At 33.7% G+C, this 20,673-nt stretch overlaps 1 protein-coding gene across 1 annotated transcript in view; it reads right to left on the minus strand.

Moving 5' to 3' along the window:
• The window catches only part of CSMD3 (CUB and Sushi multiple domains 3), a 1,224,761-nt gene that overhangs the window by 26,679 nt on the left and 1,177,409 nt on the right, over positions 1–20,673 (minus strand). Inside the window, exons 60-63 of the mRNA XM_015145899.3 lie at positions 15,123–15,302; positions 13,360–13,533; positions 6,780–6,953; positions 5,779–5,852 (exon numbers count right to left, since the gene is read on the minus strand). Of these exons, the coding sequence (XP_015001385.2) occupies positions 5,779–5,852; positions 6,780–6,953; positions 13,360–13,533; positions 15,123–15,302 (602 nt within the window). The remainder of the gene's footprint in view (positions 1–5,778; positions 5,853–6,779; positions 6,954–13,359; positions 13,534–15,122; positions 15,303–20,673) is intronic.

Raw genomic sequence — 20,673 nt, forward strand, 5'->3', positions numbered from 1 at the left:
GCAATTGTAGTCTGAGAAGGCTCAATCACAGTTTTAGGACTTATCACTCAGATCCTGTTTTCTGCCTTCCCCTTAATTCCTACTGCCACTTGACAGGACAGTAAGAAGCTAAGCTTAAGATGATATAATTTGATACTAAGATTCCATTTGAAACTTCAGACTCTGAATTCCACCATTTTTCATATTGTTATTATTGCCCAGAACTATACTAGGCCAGAAAAATTAAATTCCAAAATTCTTTCTCTGGCAACAACCTTTTTTCTTCATGTTAGCTCATGCTGTGTCTTCCATGGACCCTCACCTTCACCTCTAGAAGATCTCTTATCCCCGGATGCCCCGTTTTCTCTAGGCTGTTACGCTGATTGACTCCAAGAAGCACCATTTGCATTTTATTCCGTATAACCAGAGTCCCCTGACTTGTGCTCCAGAGCATGCCATTCATATTCTTTCTGAAGTTGTGCAAAATGGTGGTACAGGTTTTCATTTTTCAGTGTGGACTAGATTATGTAATATACAGTTTGCAGTTCTAATTTTCAGTCAAACCAGTTCTACAAAACCCATCATCTCTATCAATCTAGTAATTCTTCTTAAGGTTAGATCCCAGTTAATAGTGTCACTTGTCACTAATAAATTTTCCCTTCATTCACTTCACCCCACAACTGGAAATTTTACCTTCTAAATCCTTTTCAAAGTATCATCTTCCTTTTTTCCCCACTTTACATCCAGTTTTTCTCCACAATATCTTTTCCATAGGCTTTGGCTCTCACTTTAGCAGACATCACAGTCACCAAAAGGACTTTATGAAAACACCAATAGCTGAGTGCCCCCCACCACGGTTTCATACTCAGTGGATCTGGGGTAGGTCCATGAATCTATATTTCCAACAAGTTCCCAGGTGAAAGTGCTGCTGTCAGTTAGGCGCTACACTTTGAGAGCTACAGCCGTAGACAATTAGAATAATCTTCTAACTTGTCTCCATTTCTCAATTCATGACCCACTATATTTGTTTTCTACACTGAAGTCAGAGTGATCTATGCAACACGAAAGTTTGACCTTATTATTCACCCATTAGGATAAAGTTACATTGTGCTAACATTACAAAGGCCTCCATAACCTGGCCACTGACCATCTCTCTAGCATCATCATTCATAGCTTACTTTACTCAAATTCTGTTCAATTAACATTGAACTTTTGTATCCTGAAATGTATGCCTATTTTCATGCTGTTCCTACTGCGTGGAATGCCTCTCCCAACTTTCCTCTCCCAGCTCTTACACTAAAAGAATTAGCTCAGCCACCATCTGTAGAAAGCCTTCTCTGCAGCAAGAAATTAGAAAAACCATCTCTTTTGTGTGCTTCCTTAATGCTTTTCATTGTTATCGGTGTTATTGCCTAGCCTAAGAAATCATTTATTCCAGCTGACCAACATATCAAAATGTTAGCCTTTCTAGGCCAGAGACTGTGTGTACTCATCCTTGTGCACCTTGAGCTTACAAATGTGACTTGAAAATGTTGGAGCAATGGAAGGAATGGGGACTAAATAATATAAAACTACTTGATTATTTAACTTTAGAATATTTAACATCTATTGGTTCTTAAAGTGCAATGATATCACCTCTATACTTTAGATAAGGTTAAATCATTCTGTTTGTTCTTTGAAGGGTATATTCGGTTTATTTCATTAAACCTTTATATTGGTCAGGTGTAAGAAATATGTTGGACTATATACATTTTGTTTTTACTTGTAAGACATTTTTCCTCAATGCTGTAAGCTTTTTGAAGTCATTATAACAACTGCTTTAAATATTAACTAAATGTTATAGAATTAAAATAAAATCTGTTTTAAGATTTTTCTGTGTATCACCAACACATCTAATTAAGATTTTTGTCAAATTCACAAATACTTATACCTAATATCTAACAAAGATTTGTACAGATTTAATAATTGATTAAATTGTTTATCCAGAATTTGTTATAGTCAAATCAACAAAATTTTCTCTAAATATCAGTGCATTAATAAATATTTTTTTCAGTGATGAACCCACTTAATAGTGTATTTTACATAGTTCTCTATCCTTTTCCAATTTGATATATCCTTCTGACTGAACGACTTCCAACATGCATAGTATAATTTGCTATTTGTAGAAAAATAGATAACAAAATTCTAAAAATTCATATTATCAAATTCAAAAAAATTCTTGGAAAAATAACTTATGTATAATTTTTCACCATTATTTACTAATAAAAAGTGTTATTTACATATACAACATTGTAAAAATTAATATTGAAAGTTTTTATAACAAGAATTTTAAAAAATCTGTATCAAGTTTTAATTGCAACCAATGTTTAAATAAAAATCACTTTAAATTGATTTAAAGTACCATGCTGTGTATAAATGCATTATAGACTTTTAAGACATGTCTAATTAGTAAATATCACTTATGTTATTTAACACCTTATTCTCCTATTTTAAATGTTATATCTTAGTCCCTAAATCATAAAATTTATATAACAAATAATAGGATTAATAGACATTTTGTATACATTTGGAACATTCTCAATAAGCTCTATTTTTCCCTTCCATGAGATTTCATGGCAAATGACACTTGGCATGCTAGAATTTTTATCAATGCATTTATTTGAATCTGACTTCTTATATCACATGTTTGTTTAACTGGAGTATCCAGCATGGTTCTTAGGAACTTTCAAAATTTATATATAATTAAGGTCTCAAAAACGTATATGCTTCCTCTGCAATATATACATTTTTAAAAAATAAATTTATGTTTTTCATTATGTATTTATACAAAACATTTTACTCAAGAAAAATTGAGGTAGCTTTTAATAAAAGATATTTGTAAATTAAAATAAATAAAATTGTCACAGAAAGGCAACATCATAAAAATGAAGGTATAACAGATGCGCTTAAGATGCAAGTAATTTTTGCTGACTGAGCATCAACTTTGGTTCTGGGCTTCCTGGTTTAAGAAAAGTTTAATTATTATTCTTTATATTCAAAACAAGAAGATTTTAATTGAAAATAATTTTTTTACTTTCAGAATTAATGTCACTGTGTTTATCATTTAAGGTAATAAAACACTATGAAACATATATTTACCTCATTCAATATACTGGGATACTAATTTCAATTACAAACTTAAATTAGTATATATACCATATATAATCACTACGGTTAGCTTGGTAGGGTTAAATATTTTATGGTTAAATATCTTGAGGCTAAATATCTAAAGAACTAGATTAAAAACATTTCATATTTATAATAACTTTACATAACAAGCCCTAAATCCAAATAATGTAGTTTCCATTGCCCAGAGCACAGTTTAACGAGCGATACAGCAGTGTGCATGTGTGCTTGTCATTTACTTCATAATAAACCCTGATGTTGCATCAATTATTTTGACAGCTATCCTCTTCACCACCAATCTGTTTTTAGCCAAAATTATTCCAATTTACAATATTTTAATAAAAAGACAAATTATGTTGAATACTTTTTTCAATGATAGAGTTTTCATCATTTCTAGCAATGAGTGATATATTTTTGTATGTTAATAATTATTGATGTCCCAAAATCTACTATATAAATCTATATAGAAAAAGAGAGTGAACAAATGAATGCATTAAAGATAAAATTAAGAAAATGATCTAAGTGCCTCTGTAGTTCATAACTTTCTCTTGCTCTTCCCCAAAATGGGCTTCCTAACAGCTGTGATTTTGCATCATAACTCACTACTGGTCATCTAATCCAACCAACATGAATACAAAAGTTGGGACATTCTGATTCTCCTTGGAAATTTGTAATTGAGATTGAGATGATCACTTTCTGTAGGTGGCTGAGATGTAAATAGAAATGATTCACTCTTGGCCATATGGCCAATCTGCAGAGAGAAACTATGAGGTGGATAAACAGAAAGTAGTATAAAAACTGAGTACTTGCAGCCAGTGCCTACATTCTGGGCTTGATGAGTCTCACCTGGATTCTTTCTTTGGGAGCCTGGACATACCTGCACAGTAATGCCTTTAGGCTTTAAGTAGCTCCAAATAGCTTTTTTTTGTCACTTGTAAGCAATCGTTTTTCTCAATGGCTCGAGATGCCTTTTGCATATAAAACCATATTCATTTGGAATTCACCAATAAATTAGTACTAATTAGAATTATATAACTATTTATTGTGTTAGATCTATACAGATTAAGTTAACAGATTCAGTATGTATGTGTATATATATACATTCATATCTGCCATATGCATGTAAAAAAGCCAATCTCCCTAATGTAAGACACAAAATATATTTAATTTTAATAGAGTTATATAATTGTATATAATTAGACTTTACCATATTTGAAATCTAGTCTAATCATATTTATTCATGTAGAATATAATGATTTAATACCTGTTTATTAGCCCAAATAACATAAATTCAGGGTTAGGTTAACTTTGTTACAGCATTTTTCAATGATTATAATACAATCCTTAGAATGCAGAGTTAGTGATTCTCTTCATTTTGTTGGATGACTGTTTTAAACTCCATGTTAATCATTCTCATCTCCATTATCTCAAATAATATTTACTAAAAAAAAAAACTAATATTCTTTAGAAAATCAGCCTGATTTAGTACACAGACACTAACATCACAATTTTGTATTCTGTTAGAATATGTCACCAACTTGCTCTGCGAACAAAGCAAGTCACATTCTGTTTCAATTTCTTTGTACATATGATGAGGACTAGTGCTGTGCAGCTAGTTGCCCATTTTTCAGGATTTGGATCAACTGATAAAAACTTTTATGGAGATATTAATCTAAAGTTCTCTAAAAACACCAATATAACGGAGACAGACTCATTTTTACACTTTTGTATTATCCGAACAGGACTGAAGGAAATCAGAAGAATTGGAAATGCTATAAAATCAATGTTCATACTGTGCCTGAACTGTAGATAAATGGAAACTATTTTTAGCAACAAAATATGGCCCTTCAGATGAGCCCTTCCTTTAGAAATGGATGGTCTTCAGGTTCACACTGAATTTCACACAGAATAGCACAATTTACAAAACCCGGCAACACAGGGCAATTGGGTAATGTGTAAATTGGCTATTTCTGTTTGGAATCAGTATGCACTTTGGCTCCCCTTGGATCCTTTGTAACTGAAAAGTTGCTGAATCTCTACCTAAAATCGAAACTGGAAAAAGAGAGAATAAGAAAGTCAGCCACATATGACTGGGCATGCTAAAGAATTCTAATATAACAATTCAGCTATGTGTTGTATAGTAAAGGGTTATGGTTATTTTTCAGTAATTTCCCACCATTTTAAACACTGACACCAATGTCATATACACAATTAATGCTTTATTGAATAACCCACATTTTTATATATTTTCTGTTTATCTCAGAAGTCTCTCCTTTAAACTCTTCAATCTTTACTTTTCTTCACTGTCCCCATATCTTCCTGTAGAGTTTACTCATTTACTCCCTCACCCTTACTGTTTCATATATAACTCTCTAATGCTTATGGATTTTTCCTATGCTAACTGCTATTTTTCTCTTTTTGTTTTAATTTATCTTTATGTTCCAGTTAAGCTATTTTATTAAAACTTTTTTTTCTAATTTACTTCTACTCTTGTGTTGTCTGTTACCTTTCTTATGTGTTTATAAATGCAGATAGAACATGACTTTTTGTTATGTCAACAAGATTATATACATATGAACCAAAGATGCATTTTGACCTAGTATGATGCTAAATGGACATAGCTAAAGCACCCACTTGAAATCCGAATGTATTGTTCTGCGATCCATGCCGAGGCACACCTGGGTTTTCACAAGAGGTACGAGTGGGCTCTAAAATGAAGATTAAAAAGATATTAGTCCTTTAAAATTTACAATAGATATATTTCTCTCATAGAAAACAATTTTAAATAATCTGGGGTTTGGTGCAAATTATCTAGGAAATAATAAATAATGTAAATGTAATAACATCTTTCCATGGACAGAAGTCTGTTAATCTTGAAGCAAGAAATTCAGGTAGACTTCATTTGATATCGATTATGAAATTCTTGAACTTTGAACCCTTCTAATATAAAAGCACCTGACATTTAACTAGCTCTGTGGATGCAAGATTAAAGAAAGATAAAGGATATGAAAGCAGTATACATGCATGTAACATTTGTCCAAAGACCTTGCTAAACTATGATTTGGGGTAGGGGAATATTTCTCTGAAGAAGTAACAGTTTTTTCCCAGAAACAGGACTTGATAGTTTGGATTTTATTGACACCCATTGGATATTCAGGCATAAGAATGGTAGATAGATGAGTCGATTTATTTGAATGACAGATTATTTAGTTAGTTTACCAGATATGGCATTAATTTTAGGATTACAGAAATGTAGTTACAATCATTTTGAAATCAATATATCTTTTAGATATTTTTGGAACAAATCTAATTTCATACGAAGATTCTTTATTAACTATGAAGATCTACGTAAAATGTCAGTAGTTAATAATGTCATTACCTGAAAGTATTTTTATTTTTCATTTTACTGATATATGACAAAATTATTTCAAGTGTTTCTTCTGGAAGTTTAAAGTGCTAAAATTAATGTTGTGTTTTCTACCAATGTTCATTTCCAGTGCCTTCTAATTGCTTCTGTATTTTATACTTGTTTTTATATTTAGCCAACTATAGTTTATAGGATAAAGAAAACCATTAAATGTCACCCCTATTAATTACACAGTTACTGTGCATAATCAGCCTTTAATTAATATTACCTATGCAGTGAGGTGACGAACCACTCCAAGTGCCATCTGCTTGACATATTCTGGTGCTTGATCCCACTAATATGAAAGGAGAATTGCAGCTGAATGAAACTTCTGACTGGTATATAAAACTTTTGCCTTCTCTTTTTCCTTGGGCAGGTATACCAGGGTCACCACAAAACTTTGCTGGAAATGAAAAGAAAGATGCTTATATCAAAGATTTAGTATTCAGCAGAGTACATAGTTTGGAAAAATGGTGACAATTAATTTGCATATTGAACTAAAGAGATACATTATTCATGATAAAGCTATTCCAATGAAAAATTTTATTTTTTAGCTTATGTGTAGATAAACAAATACTGAATTGAAAACTCAGTATGATATTTAAAAATCAGTTTGATTCAGATGTTTTCCACTTAGTAAGCTACCTTAATAAAGACAGAATTTTTGTACTTTTGTTGTTTTGTATTGACCAAAATCGAACCACATATTTGGACTTGTTGGCTGCCGAGTTGGAATATACGCTTGAAAAAGTAGGTGACTCATAGGTATCCCTGTCAAAAAGAACCAACCCATAATGCTCCAGACTGCACGCTACAGACTGCAGTACCCTTTTACAAGTACATAAAAAGCTCTGGTAATTTGTTTTATTGTACTCTGAATACTCTGAACACTCGAAGCACATATCCCAGAATCTTATTGCCTTCCTCTTCAAAATAATGTCGGTATTTTTTAGCATTTTTTTAAAAGAAAACAAGGCCATCAGAATCTAAATCTATGCCAAACTATGGAATGCCAATGTTCTACAACAAGCACTGAAAAGACCAACTTGATAGACTTTCTAAAAATTTTGATTAGATTATTCCATTCAATATACATTTATCAATTACTAAAGAAAAACATTATTCTAGGTGGTTTGGGGCACTTGAATATGTCAGTAAACAAATACTGTAGGAAATCTACTTTTGTAGGGTTTATGCATTTGTGAGGGAAGCAAACAAACAAACATAATTAGCAAGTTTTAAGGAAAGGTAGTATGTGAAAAAGTGGTAAGTACTATGGGAAAAAAAATCATTCAGATGAAAGAGATCAAGAATGTATGTACATGTAGTGGTGTGTGTTAGGAGGTGGGGGAAAATCTTAAATAAAGTGACGAAGGTGTCTCTCACTAAGAAAAGATTTAGGGAAACAAAATACTTAGCCAAGCTGAAGTCCTAAGGGACAGCATTCTAGATAGAGTAAACAGCACTGCCAAAGTCCTCTGCTGGGGCATGGCTAGCTTTTTAGAGGAATATAAGGAGGCCTGTGTGGCTAGAGCAGAGTGAGCATGCAGAAGTGTAATGGAGAATGAGAGCAAATGGTTTCAAATGTATCAGACAACCCAGGCAAATGCACCTTTATCAAATGCTTTCAAGGTTTTTATTGTGGCAAAAATAATACATAACATATAAGTTATAAATTTAACCATTTTCAAATGTACTCGATTTTCAAATGTTCAGATTAAGCACCTGAAAGCTTGTGTCCCTCTGAAGAAAACAAATGGCAACAACCAAATGCTTTTAAGTATAAATGTTGCCTTAAGAGGATTATAGGTTGGGTGCCCATAAAATGCATCATCCAAATCGAGAAACTTTTGAGAGTGAAAGGGAATTCTAAACGTACAAGAGATCGGCCACGACAATGAGAATAAACTTGGCATGCCCGAGCCATCTAGAACACATGTATACCTTAATTATAGACTACCATAATCTTGGCCTTAAGGTCCAAATAAAACCTTTCCTGAAATTCAAGACTATAGAATAAACTTGGATTTTTAAACCTCCTTTTAGTAGCATTTAAGAGACTACTAGGAGTCTTTTTTAAAACAGTTACTTTTTTAAATTCCTTTTTTAAAACAATTAAAATGAAAAGTAATCATTAACAACTATTTATGACAAGCCCACAGCCAATATCATACTGAATGGGCAAAAACTGGAAGCATTCCCTTTGAAAACCGGCACAAGACAAGGATGCCCTCTCTCGCCACTCCTATTCAACACAGTATTGGAAGTTCTGTCCAGGGCAATCAGGCTAGAGAAATAAATAAGGGTATTCAAATAGGAAGACAGGAAGTCAAATTGTCTCCATTTGCAGATGACATGATTGTATATTTATAAAACCCCACCATCTCAGCCCAAAATTTCCTTAAGCTGATAAGCAACTTCAGCAAAGTCTCAGGATACAAAATCAATGTGTAAGAATCACAAGCATTCCTATACACCAATGACAGACAGAGAGTGAAATAATGAGTGACCTCCCATTCACAGTTGCTACAAAGAGAATAAAATACCTAAGAATAGAACTTACAAGGGATGTGAAGGACCTCTTCAAGGAGAACTGAAAACCACTGCTTAAGGAAATCACAGAGGACACAAATAAATGGAAAAACATTTCATGCTCAGGGATAAGAAGAATCGATATTGTAAAAATGGCCATACTGCCCAGTGTAATTTATAGATTCAATGCTATCCCCATCAAGCTACCACTGACTTTCTTCACAGAATTGGAAAAACTAGTTTAAACTTCATACGAAATTTAAAAAGAGCCTGCATAGTCAAGAGAATCCAAAGCAAAAAGAACAAAGCTGGAGGCATCACGTTACCTCACTTCAAACTATACTACAAGGCTACAGTAACCAAAACAGCATGGTACTGGTACCAAAACAGATATATAGACCAATGCCACAGAACAGAGGCCTCAGAAATAACACCACACATCTACAACCATCTTATCTTTGACAAAACTGACAAAAACAAGCAGTAGGGAAAGGATTCCCTATTTAACAAATGGTGTAGGGAAAACTGGTGAGCCATATGCAGGAAACTGAAACTGGACCCCTTCCTTAAGCCTTATACAAAAATTAATTTGAGATATATTAAAGACTTAAATGTAAGACCTAAAACCATAAAAATCCTACAAGAAAACCTAGGCAATATGATTCAGGACAGAGGCATGGTGCAAAGACTTCATGTCTAAAACACCAAAAGCAATGGAAACAAAAGCCAAATTTGACAAATGGAATCTAATTAAACTACAGAGCTTCTGAACAACAAAAGAAACTGTCATCAGAGTGAACAGACAATGTAGAGAATGGGAGAAAATGTTTGCAATCTATTCGTATGACAAAGGGTTAATATCCAGAATCGACAAAGAACTTAAACAAATTAACAAGAAAAAAAAAAAAAAAACCCTTAAAAAAGTAAACAAAGGATATGAACAGCTACTTTTCAAAATAAGACATTTATGCAGCCAACAAACATACAGAAAAAAGCTCATTATCACTGGTCATTAGAGAAATGCAAATCAAAACCACAATGAGATATCATCTCACACCAGTTAGAATGGCGATCATTAAAAAGTCAGGAAACGACAGATGCTGGAGAGGATGTGGAGAAACAGGAATGCTTTTGCACTGTTGGTGGGAATGTAAATTCGTTCAACCACTGTGGAAGACAGTGTGGTGATTCCTCAAGCATCTAGAACTAGAAATACCATTTGACGGCTGGGTGCGATGGCTCACACCTGTAATCCCAGCACTTTGGAAGGACAAGGTGGGCAGATCACAAGGTCAGGAGATTGAGACCATCCTGGCTAACACAGTGAAACCCTATCTCTACTAAAAATAAAAAAATTTTAGCCTGGCATGGTGGTGGGTGCCTGTAATCCCAGCTACTTGGCAGGCTGAGTCAGGAGAATGGCCTGAACCTAGGAGGCAGAGCTTGAAGTGAGCCAAGATTGTGCCACTGTACTCCAGCCTGGGGTACAGAGTGAGACTCCGTCTCAAAAAAAAGACTTGACTTAGCAATCCCATTACTGGGTATATAGCCAAACATTATAAAGCATTCTACTATAAAGACACAGGCACACGTATGTTTATTATGGCACTATTTACAACAGCAAAGACTTGGAACCAACCCAGATGTCTATCAGTGATAGACTGGATAAAGAAAATGTGGCAAATATACACCATGGAATACTATGCAGTCATAAAAAAGGATGCATTCATGTCCTTTGCAGGGACATGGATCAAGTTGGAAACCATCATTCTCAGCAAATTAACACAAGAACACAAAACCAAACAATGCATGTTCTCATTCATAAGTGGGAGTTGAAGAATGAGAACACATAGACCCAGGGAAGTAAACATCACACACCGGGGCCTGTTGGAGGTTCAGGGTCTGGGAAGGCACAGCATTAGGAGAAATACCTAATGTATGTGATGGGTTGATGGGTGCAGCAAACCGCCATGGCACATGTATACCTAGGTAACAAAACTGCACGTTCTGCACATGTAACCCAGAACTTAAAGTATAAAAAAAAGAAAAAAATCTTTGTAGGCACCACACAGAAAGCATCCCTTTTCTTAGGCCCAGGATAGCATAGTTTCTCTCATCCTGAATTCTAGGTTTCTCATTTATATACATTTATTGGTAATTTACATTCATGTGTGTGCATGTGTGTATTTGTGTGTATGGCATATATGTATGTGTGTATATGTATATATAGGCACTATTATTTTTATTTTATTGCTAAAAAGAATGCTGATAACAATATTCTTGAACATATCTCCTCATGCACATGTATGAACATTCCAGTAGGGCATACATTTAAAAACAAAATTTCTTGGCAATAGACTCTGCAAGTCTTTAACTTTACTAAATAATAGCAACTAGTTTTGCAAATGGCTGTGTCAATTTACACACCCATCATGAGTCTATAGAGGTTTATGAATTGTTCCATATCCTCACTAATATTTGATATTGTGTAATATTTTTTTCAGTCTCCTGAGAGGAAATAGCTGTCCAGGTATTTTGACCATTTTTGTTGTATTGCCTTGATATACATTCTAAATATTGTCATAGTTTTCACACATATTGATTACATTGTACAAGTCTGTGATTGGTCTCTGATAATGAGAAATTTTCATATTTTAACATACCTGATTTTTTTCACTTTTTCATTTGTGGGTTATACCATTTGCATCTTGCTTAAGAAATTCCTTCTAAACCTGAGGTCATTTAGACAGATTCTAAATGTTTAAAACTTTTGTATTTAAATCTCTGATAAATCTGGCACTGATTTGTTGTGGGTGTGTGTATGTGTGTGAACTAATTGCCTTACAGAATTAATTAAAATGTCTATTCTTTCCCTACTGACTTGTTCTATATCACATATGTATAAATGGTTCTGTGTTCTCTACTCTATAACATTGTTTTACTTTCTATACCCACATCAATACCATACTGTTTTAATTACTATAGCAATATAGTTTTTATATCTGCCAAGGACTATGCTATATTCCAGGGCCACAGCAGCGAATAAAACAACAACAACAAAAAAATTCTCTGCTTTCAGGGAGTATAAATTTGAGTAGAGGACATAGTTCAAATAAACAAGGTAAATAAAATGTATAGTATGTCTTAAGAAAAAATAAGAAGTGAAAGGGGAGTGTTAAGGAGGATAAATAAAGCCTGGAAGGGAAGTGTTATATGTCAGTGATGAAATTCACATAAGGGCACCAGAGAAGGCAATACTGAAAAGAGAAATTTTTAGTAAAAAGCTGAAGGAATAAAAGGAAATTTTCAGGTAAAGTGAATAGTGAACATAAAAGCCCTCTTGTAAAAGCATAGCTGAGGGCTCAAAGAAAAGTAAGAAGGCCTGGGTTTCTGGAGCAGAGTGGATGAGGGGGTGAGTAGTAAGATATGATGAAATCAAAGGAATACAAGAAAAAAGTCCTATGAGCATATAGGGGATTTAGTTTCCAATTTGAATGAGGTGAGAAAACCCTGGAGGGTCCTAAGCAACTTAGACGGTTAGCTCTGCATAATGTCAAAGCCATGAGACAGGTAGAATCTTCCTCTATCCTGTGCTGGGAAGGAAAAAAGGACCAGGAACAGGATAATACTAGACAACTCTGTGAATGACTATACTGTCCAGATAATGTTCTACAATCATTTATGTAAAACTGCAAGAGGAGTTTGTTTTGTTTTGTATTCTTCCAAATTAATCTTGAAGTAACACTTGCTAGGTATATAGTATACAGCAACCTCTGTTAAAAAAAAAAAAGAAAAAGGCAAACAAACAAACAAAACCCCTTTTATCTCTATGTTTACCCTGGTAATTTTAGATGTATAATCCCAATCATTATCAGACAAATGCCATCATAAGAACTTTATTTGAACAAATATGTAGAAGTGACATGGATTTATTGCCAAAAAAGATTTGGGAACAAATTTCAGGGTATTCGGCTAAGACAAAAAGGACGTAAATAAAAATAATTTTCAAGCAGTAGAATAAATTTTAGGCTGTCTCTAATTTGAGAAATAATTTTGAAAAATAAGAGAAGTCTATAAACAAAACCTTTTAGTGTAAAATTTTGAATCAGAGAAGGAGAAACAATGGTTTAATTACATGAAAAGTAGCTACGTTGGTAGTAAATAGTGATTTTTCTTTGAACCCTGATTAGGCATTGAAGGAAGCTTAACAATCTCATATTTGCGCTAGAAAAATTTGAAAAATTTAAGTAACAGTTGTCACTTGAAATCGTACTTACGTAAGCACTGCGGTACTTCACCACTCCAGGTACCGTTCCCTACACAGGTCAAAACAGCAGGGAAGGAGAGCTCATAGCCTGGAGAACAGATGTAGCTAATACTAAAGCCCCAGTCAAAATTTGTTCCTTCCAGCCTTCCATTAGAGATCTGGGGAGGAGTTGGGCACGTAACAGCTGCAATTACATTAAAAGTAATTAGACACAGCTGTTGTAATATCCTGAGTGTTAAAGATATAAATAAATATCATTAGAAGAAGCATATGTGCTAATTTAACCTTTGTGAGGACAATACGTTGTGACATGTTTTATTCTCCCAGTAGTATTCCTGAGACATCCCTGGAATTAATCCCTGTAGGATGTAACTTTTTCTGGGCAACATAATGGCTATCGGTTGTCGGAGATTCTTACAAAATAGCAAGCTGTTTGACATCTCAGAGAAGGCAAACAGAGACTGACCTTCAATCTAGTATACTGTAAGTGATAAATTATTGGTTTTATATAAAATTATTTTCCAATGACCTTTAGACAGACAAGACTTGGGTTATTTGGCTATATATAGTATCATCATCTTAACCATGGAATTTGAAGTAGTTCTGTGACATTTTTGAAAATGCAGGTCGTATATCTTATTATAATATTCCAAGTTACTTCCCTTAATCACTTAGATTCATATGTTACAACTTATTATTATAGGGATTATAAACACATTTTTAATTTTTTTTAAAAATGTATTTTGTTTAAATCGTTTTAAGTTATCTTTAAGCAAAGACAGGTTGGATAAGATAGAGATGCAAGGATAAGGAAGGGTATCAACTTCAAAATCTAAATATTAGGAATGACTGTATTATGAGGACTAAAAACATATATGAATAACTTTTTACAGTTGAGTAATATCTAATTCATATCAGTATGAATTAATAAGTGTATAGAATAACATCTAAAATATAAAATGTCTGTTCATATATTTTCATATACTGTGTATTTATGGTAATCTGATACAGAAACTTAATAATCAATGAGGAAAGACAAACACATTGAAATTATTAATTATGTTAGATTATAGGTCAGTAAGATATTAAACTATTAATTCACAAACATTTAAATAGAAATCTAAATGAAAAATCTTAATTATTAAAAATCTAATTATCATAAAACAATAAGTTGTCTGACATTGCATGTACAGTATTCTATAAGTAATCATAAAAATTGGCCAAAATATTTATAAAAATATTTCCAGTGGAAAAACAAGCAGCATAACGTAGCAAATTTATGCTTGTATTGACTAACAGATTAATTCTAGATTGTATTATATGAAAAAACAAGTTTTCCCATTATTTAAGAAAAAGTACCGTTCTATAATTCAGGCTGGCTGTTCTCGAATTATGGAAAGTATTTTTCCCCATCCTTGAATAACTTGACCCAAGTGGATCAGCAAATTACAGTTACAATTCATCAAGGTTATATTCTTTTGAAAATATTCATCAATTAATATAAATAACAGTGGTGAATATGGACATAATATTTTACTTCTTTTGGTCATTAAAGCTTATTGTCATTACTCAAATAAGATATAATGTTTTAGTCAAAATATTTTAAATTCTATATATTAAAATAACGTTTTTAAAAAACAGTCATTTTTAGTACTAGAAAAATAAATGCAACCTTGAACTAAAAAAAATTAAGTATACTTTAAATTTGTATATAAAAATAGGAAAATATGTACTGGTTACCATTTTTAAATGTTGAAGAAATCATTATCATACCTCTGCAAGTTGGCATTATGCCACTCCATGTGCCATTAATTGTACAAGTCCTGATTCTGGAGCCATTCAATTCCATCGTGTAGCCTGGCTGGCACATGTAAGAAACATTTTGTCCAACCACATAATCATCTCCATATCTCAGTCCATTGGCTGGTATACCTGGGTCTCCACAACTGATTACTGTCAGTATTGGATTAGAAGAGCAGATGGTTAATGTGGCATGTATTTAATGGAAAGGAGTAGTAAGCATATGGCATACTTAATATATAAGCAGGAAAATTAGTTATCATGCTCATTTTAAATCGTAAAACATCAGCATATTTAAACCACATACTGGCAACTCCTGATTATGATCAGGTATGCTTATTACAGATTCTACACATATGGTTCAGAAACTGTCATTTAGCCCCTGAAAAGGCTAGGTTAATATGTCATTATGTTGTAGTGAATTTGATGCAGTAACCTCTTCTAACCTTCACTATAAGACCACACAGAAAATAATCTGCAGAATCAGATTTCTAACATAATACATGAAATCCATATTCCTATATATGGCTACTGAAATATCTAATTTATCAGGCATGATGGATGGAGAGCATATTTTCTGCAGTGTCACTCAGAAAGACAACCCCCAGGAAATCGCAACCTTCACTCTGGAATGTGCTTGTTATAAGAAATGCAGATGTATGAGGGACCATGCCATCCAAGTCCTTGACCAATACGTGATGGTGCTTCCAGGCCCAAATAGGGACTGTCACTGCTCTGTTCTGCCCCAAGACTCCATTAATATATCCAACTCTGACCATCCCACGTTTGCATTCAATCCCTAAAAGGAGGTAGGACAACAGTGCAATGTGAACTTCTCTTTACTGGTGATACAATGGATGAGCTGGGTGGGGGTGTCACATTTTCCAGAGCAGGGATGGAAATGGGGAGGCCATGCAGGGCCAGGGGCACCAGGTTGTTGGAAGTAAAAGGTCTAGACCCATCCCAAGGACACAAGAAAGAAGGCAACAAGGCAGACTGCACATGAACAGAAGCTCCAAGCCCTCAGCATATGCTCCACTGTTCCAGTGGACTTCAATTACAAAACGTTGATTTGAAGATAAAATTATTAAGAATTTTGAGATGGTTATCACAGAGCATTAAACTATAAGCAGAAGACTCTTCTGAGCATGAGGTTCTATGAATCGCGCTGGTCTCATGCCCGTGAGTGTGAGTACATATATAATATTATCATTTCTTTATAATGCCACCCAAAATGTTTCAGAAAGACTTGAGACAGTTTAGAAACACAAATAACCATTTTATTAAAAATGTGTTTTGTTTAAATACAAACATAAGATTCAAACATAACAAAGATTATATATGTCACACAAGTGCTAACTGTTTTGAGGCACAGGATTTAAGCATAATTTGGGCAGCAAATTGGCTAAAAACTTTCTGGCAGCTAAGAAAACACGAAGTACAAGTTACACTTTATTTTCTGGAGATAAAAAACTGTAGTATACTTACATGCCTTTTAGTCTGCTAAATCTTTTGGTTCATAAAAGGGTAATTTCTCCAGGTAAATCTGGGTTATTTCTCTCTCTCTCTCTCTCTCTCTCTCTCTCTCTCTCTCTCTCTCACTCTCTCTCTCTCTCTCTCTCTGTCTACTCCTTTTTCTCTCTTTTTAAAATTCACTTTTCCCAATATTTTGGAGATCCAGGATTAAAGACTAAGAATGAATTAAGGCATGGAAAACCTTAATAACGCCTTAGTTACATAGTATTTATTATGTTACCATTAAGAGTTATTAATGTCAAGATTCCTTTTATATTCTATTCTGTTGATTCTGAGAAGTTTTAAGATTATGAAAATGGCATTTAAATTAAAGAACATCGTTCAGAGCATTCAACTTCATAACTTTTGGAGCCCTTAAGATAGTCTGATGAAATTAAACTCTTTGAGTGTTTCTTTCATCAAATAGAGAAACAATATAATCAAACTCAATCATAATAGAGTTTTATATTCAGGACTGCTTTCTTTGCTATGATTACTGGGGAGTAAAAAGATTTTATTTTTAATGATACAACTGAGTTGGACAGAAAATAAAATAATCCTACTCATTTACTAACAATATATTATCTCTTTTTACAGTTTAAAAATTTACAACAATGTAAAAATAAGTATAAGCCTTCAATATATTATATTATTTTATATTTATAACCAAGATTTTTAATTAGGAAGAGGAAATTAAAGAGAGCACCTATAAAGTGTTGTTGTTTTCTGGGCAGTGCTTTCCAGATTGCATTAGAATCTTGGCAAGGAGAAACAGCCAGCCTGGTCATAGGGCGCATGAGCTGAGATGCAGCCACCAAAAGAGAGGACAGACCGTTTATTTTACAGATGCACGAAGAAAGAGTTCTGCACATCATGGCAGCACCATGAATGAAATGCCTGACAACAAAAGCTTTAGAAGGGTTTGTTTGGTGACTTTCTATTGAAGCAAAGGCTAGTCAAAGGGGCAGTTTCCAAGAGCAACAGTCTTTGTAAACAGCACCTGCTCTGCAAGTCAATTCATTCACTACCAGCTTGTTTTCAGCAACAACCAAAAAAAGGCTTTTGGTTTTTTCAGGAAAAAACCTTAGAATAGTAACTCTTTAGGCCTTCACCCTAAAATTCAGAGATATCGTCGCATGACAACAAATTCAGAGATACCATTGCATGATAAGAAGATCATCGACCTTCCTAAACACACATCTCTCTCACACAAACACGCCAATAAACTCCATAAAGGCAGATATTTTGACTCTTGTATGCTGTTTTCTTAAGAGTCTCATCTAGTGTGTGATTCATCATAAGAGATTAAATATCTGTTTGAAGGATAAATAAATGAACGAGTATGTAAAGGAATCGTTAAGTTGTCAGCTCAAATTCTCAAAAACACATAAATTATTTGAAAGGTCTGAATTTGTTTTGTGGGAGGTTTGTCTTTGGCCTATATGTAATTGATGCCCATCTGGCATCATTTATGATAAATCCAAGTAAATAACCTCTATGCTACAAATAAAACATAATTGTGGTAATTCTAGTTAATCTATGCCGCTTTAAAAGTACTTTCTCTTTTAACTTCCTATACAAGCATTATAAATGTGCATTTTAAAATCAAATGAAATCACATTACTTTTTTCACAGAATTCAGTTTTTCATTCAATATCTAATGCATACTTTTGCATGTAACTATTAATATACATAGACAAGCATACTGTTTTAATGGCATATTAATCCCATGCAATATAATTTATGCAACCAAATCCCTATGGACTGGAGTTTGAGTTATTCCATTGTTTTTCTATTACAGACAATGGAGCAATGAACATGCTTGCTTGAGCATCATTACACATGTATGTGCTCTGCCAGATTTCTAGCTTCAAGACCAGAACAGTGTTCTACTGTAGCAAAATGAAGTTCCAGAAAGATGGCTAAACCATTCCTCTCATAATGCTTTTGATTTTACATAATCTCCATATTCAAAAGTTGGTTTCTTCTTTGGATCTCAAAAGGTGGGGTTTCTCTACCTTAAGCTTGAACCTATTGACAATTTCAGTCAAATAATTCTTGGTTGTGAGGGGCTGCTCTGTGCATTGTAGAATGTTCTGCGATATATCTCTGGCATCTACCTGCTAGATACAAAAGCACCCCCTCCCCCTGCACTGTGACCATCAAAAAGTATCTTCAAACATTTCCGAATGTTCCCTGGGAAGCAAAATCCTCTCCAGTTGAGAACCGCTGCACTGAGGAATAGCTCACACTCCTTGAAGAGATTTGGATTATTTTTTATCTTCACTTCACTCAGTTTTATGCTGGAATATCCCCAGCCCTCTCTTGTGTAAGACTAACCCCATCTTCCTGACCTGTCCTCTATTGGAAAAACATCTTTGAGAATTTTCAGATTTGTGACAAAAATTCACTCAGGGGCATTTCTATAGTGGTTATTTGGAAAAAGAAGACTTAGATTCATTTATCACCTGGACCTGATTAAATATGGTGTCTTTAGCCCAAAGGAACAAGACTTCCCAGATGCAGGGTGCTGGGCATCGGTAATTTTGGAAGCAGAAGTCCAGTCAGTTTCTAAAAATATCATCCAAGAAAATGAATAAGAGCATGTCTTTTTAGACCAGAAAGCTAATTCTTACTCTACTTGGCAAGCCCTGCCCCAGCACTGTTTGTGTCTCTTTCCCAAAACACCATATGCACTCTGTATATGATGGGCTTTAGGTAACAGAGGTGGTACTGCCTGTTAGACATTGAAAGTTAAGGATCCTCTTATAATTAATATCCCAAAGCATTTTGTACTGACAAAAAAAATGTATTTTTGAAAGAGTAATTACATGTACTTACTATATCTTCTGTGTCTGAACATCATAGAAAATAACTTCACTACATTTTTAATTAAGGTATTGATTTGAGCTATCTGGTATTATGGCATATATGTTTTCCTTCTAGTTTAGTTTAGTTCTGTGCATGTTTCTTCACATTTATAATTCCTCTGTCAAAGTGTGCATAACATTTGAATGCATGATCTTGATTTCAAGATACAGTATTTTACCCACCCAGGAGGCAACTAGTTATTCTGAGGAAACTTCTCCTTCCACCACTGGTAGTGGGCTTAATGAGGGCATGTCTGGAATTACAAACAACGAGTGTTGAGAAAAGGGAAAAGATTTTGCTTGTGAGGCATACTTTTAGAGATAGATTAATTAGACTTGCAGTTTCCCAACTCACGTATAGTCTGAAGCCAGTTGAATAACAGCAGGTAGAATTTAGATGAGTAAAAGTTTATGCTTTTAACAACAACATCTCTACTATGGCCAAGCATAGGGGATTGGAGACTTTATCATTATTATTAAATCATATATATTCCAAAAATGTTTATAAAATCATTGAAATGAACAAGGAAAATCACAGCTGACACATTACCACATTTAAGTGAACTCGAATTTCTAAAAAACAGAGGGGTGTGTGTGTGTGTGTGTGTGTGTGTGTGTGTGTGTGTGTGTGTGTTACTGCTGGACAGTCAAGCAAATGAAAAGGTACAGTTGCAAATAACTCCAGTGGGAAATTCTCAAAGGTCAAAAATGCTTGGAATGCCAACGTTACCTCACTAGTCTGTGAAATATTTACGGAACAGATACCTTACCGACTGAACTCTGTCTTCTCAGTTCCTGGCAAAGTGACCAATGATAGTAAGTTTTGTTTAAATTATTTTTTATTAACTGAATCTATAAAAAATCCAATTCCATTATATACTAACAATTATCTTTCTACTTTATTTTTAAAGGTATTTTAGAAAAGCAATTGCTCTAATATAAGTTAAAGATTTTTGAAAAGCTAAAAATTGGATTATTCCTCTGATTTTTCATTACTCAGGAGGAACTAATTGCCCAAGGATAACTAGCCAAGGTAAAAACAATCAAAAACCTATTAAAGTGACCAAAATCTTATGATCAAAAAGTAAAAAGAAATCCAAATAAAATTGAAGTCTTTATATTTTGTTTTCACCACATAG

The sequence above is a fragment of the Macaca mulatta genome, chromosome 8 (genome assembly GCF_049350105.2).
Source record: "Macaca mulatta isolate MMU2019108-1 chromosome 8, T2T-MMU8v2.0, whole genome shotgun sequence".
NCBI lineage: Eukaryota > Metazoa > Chordata > Mammalia > Primates > Cercopithecidae > Macaca > Macaca mulatta.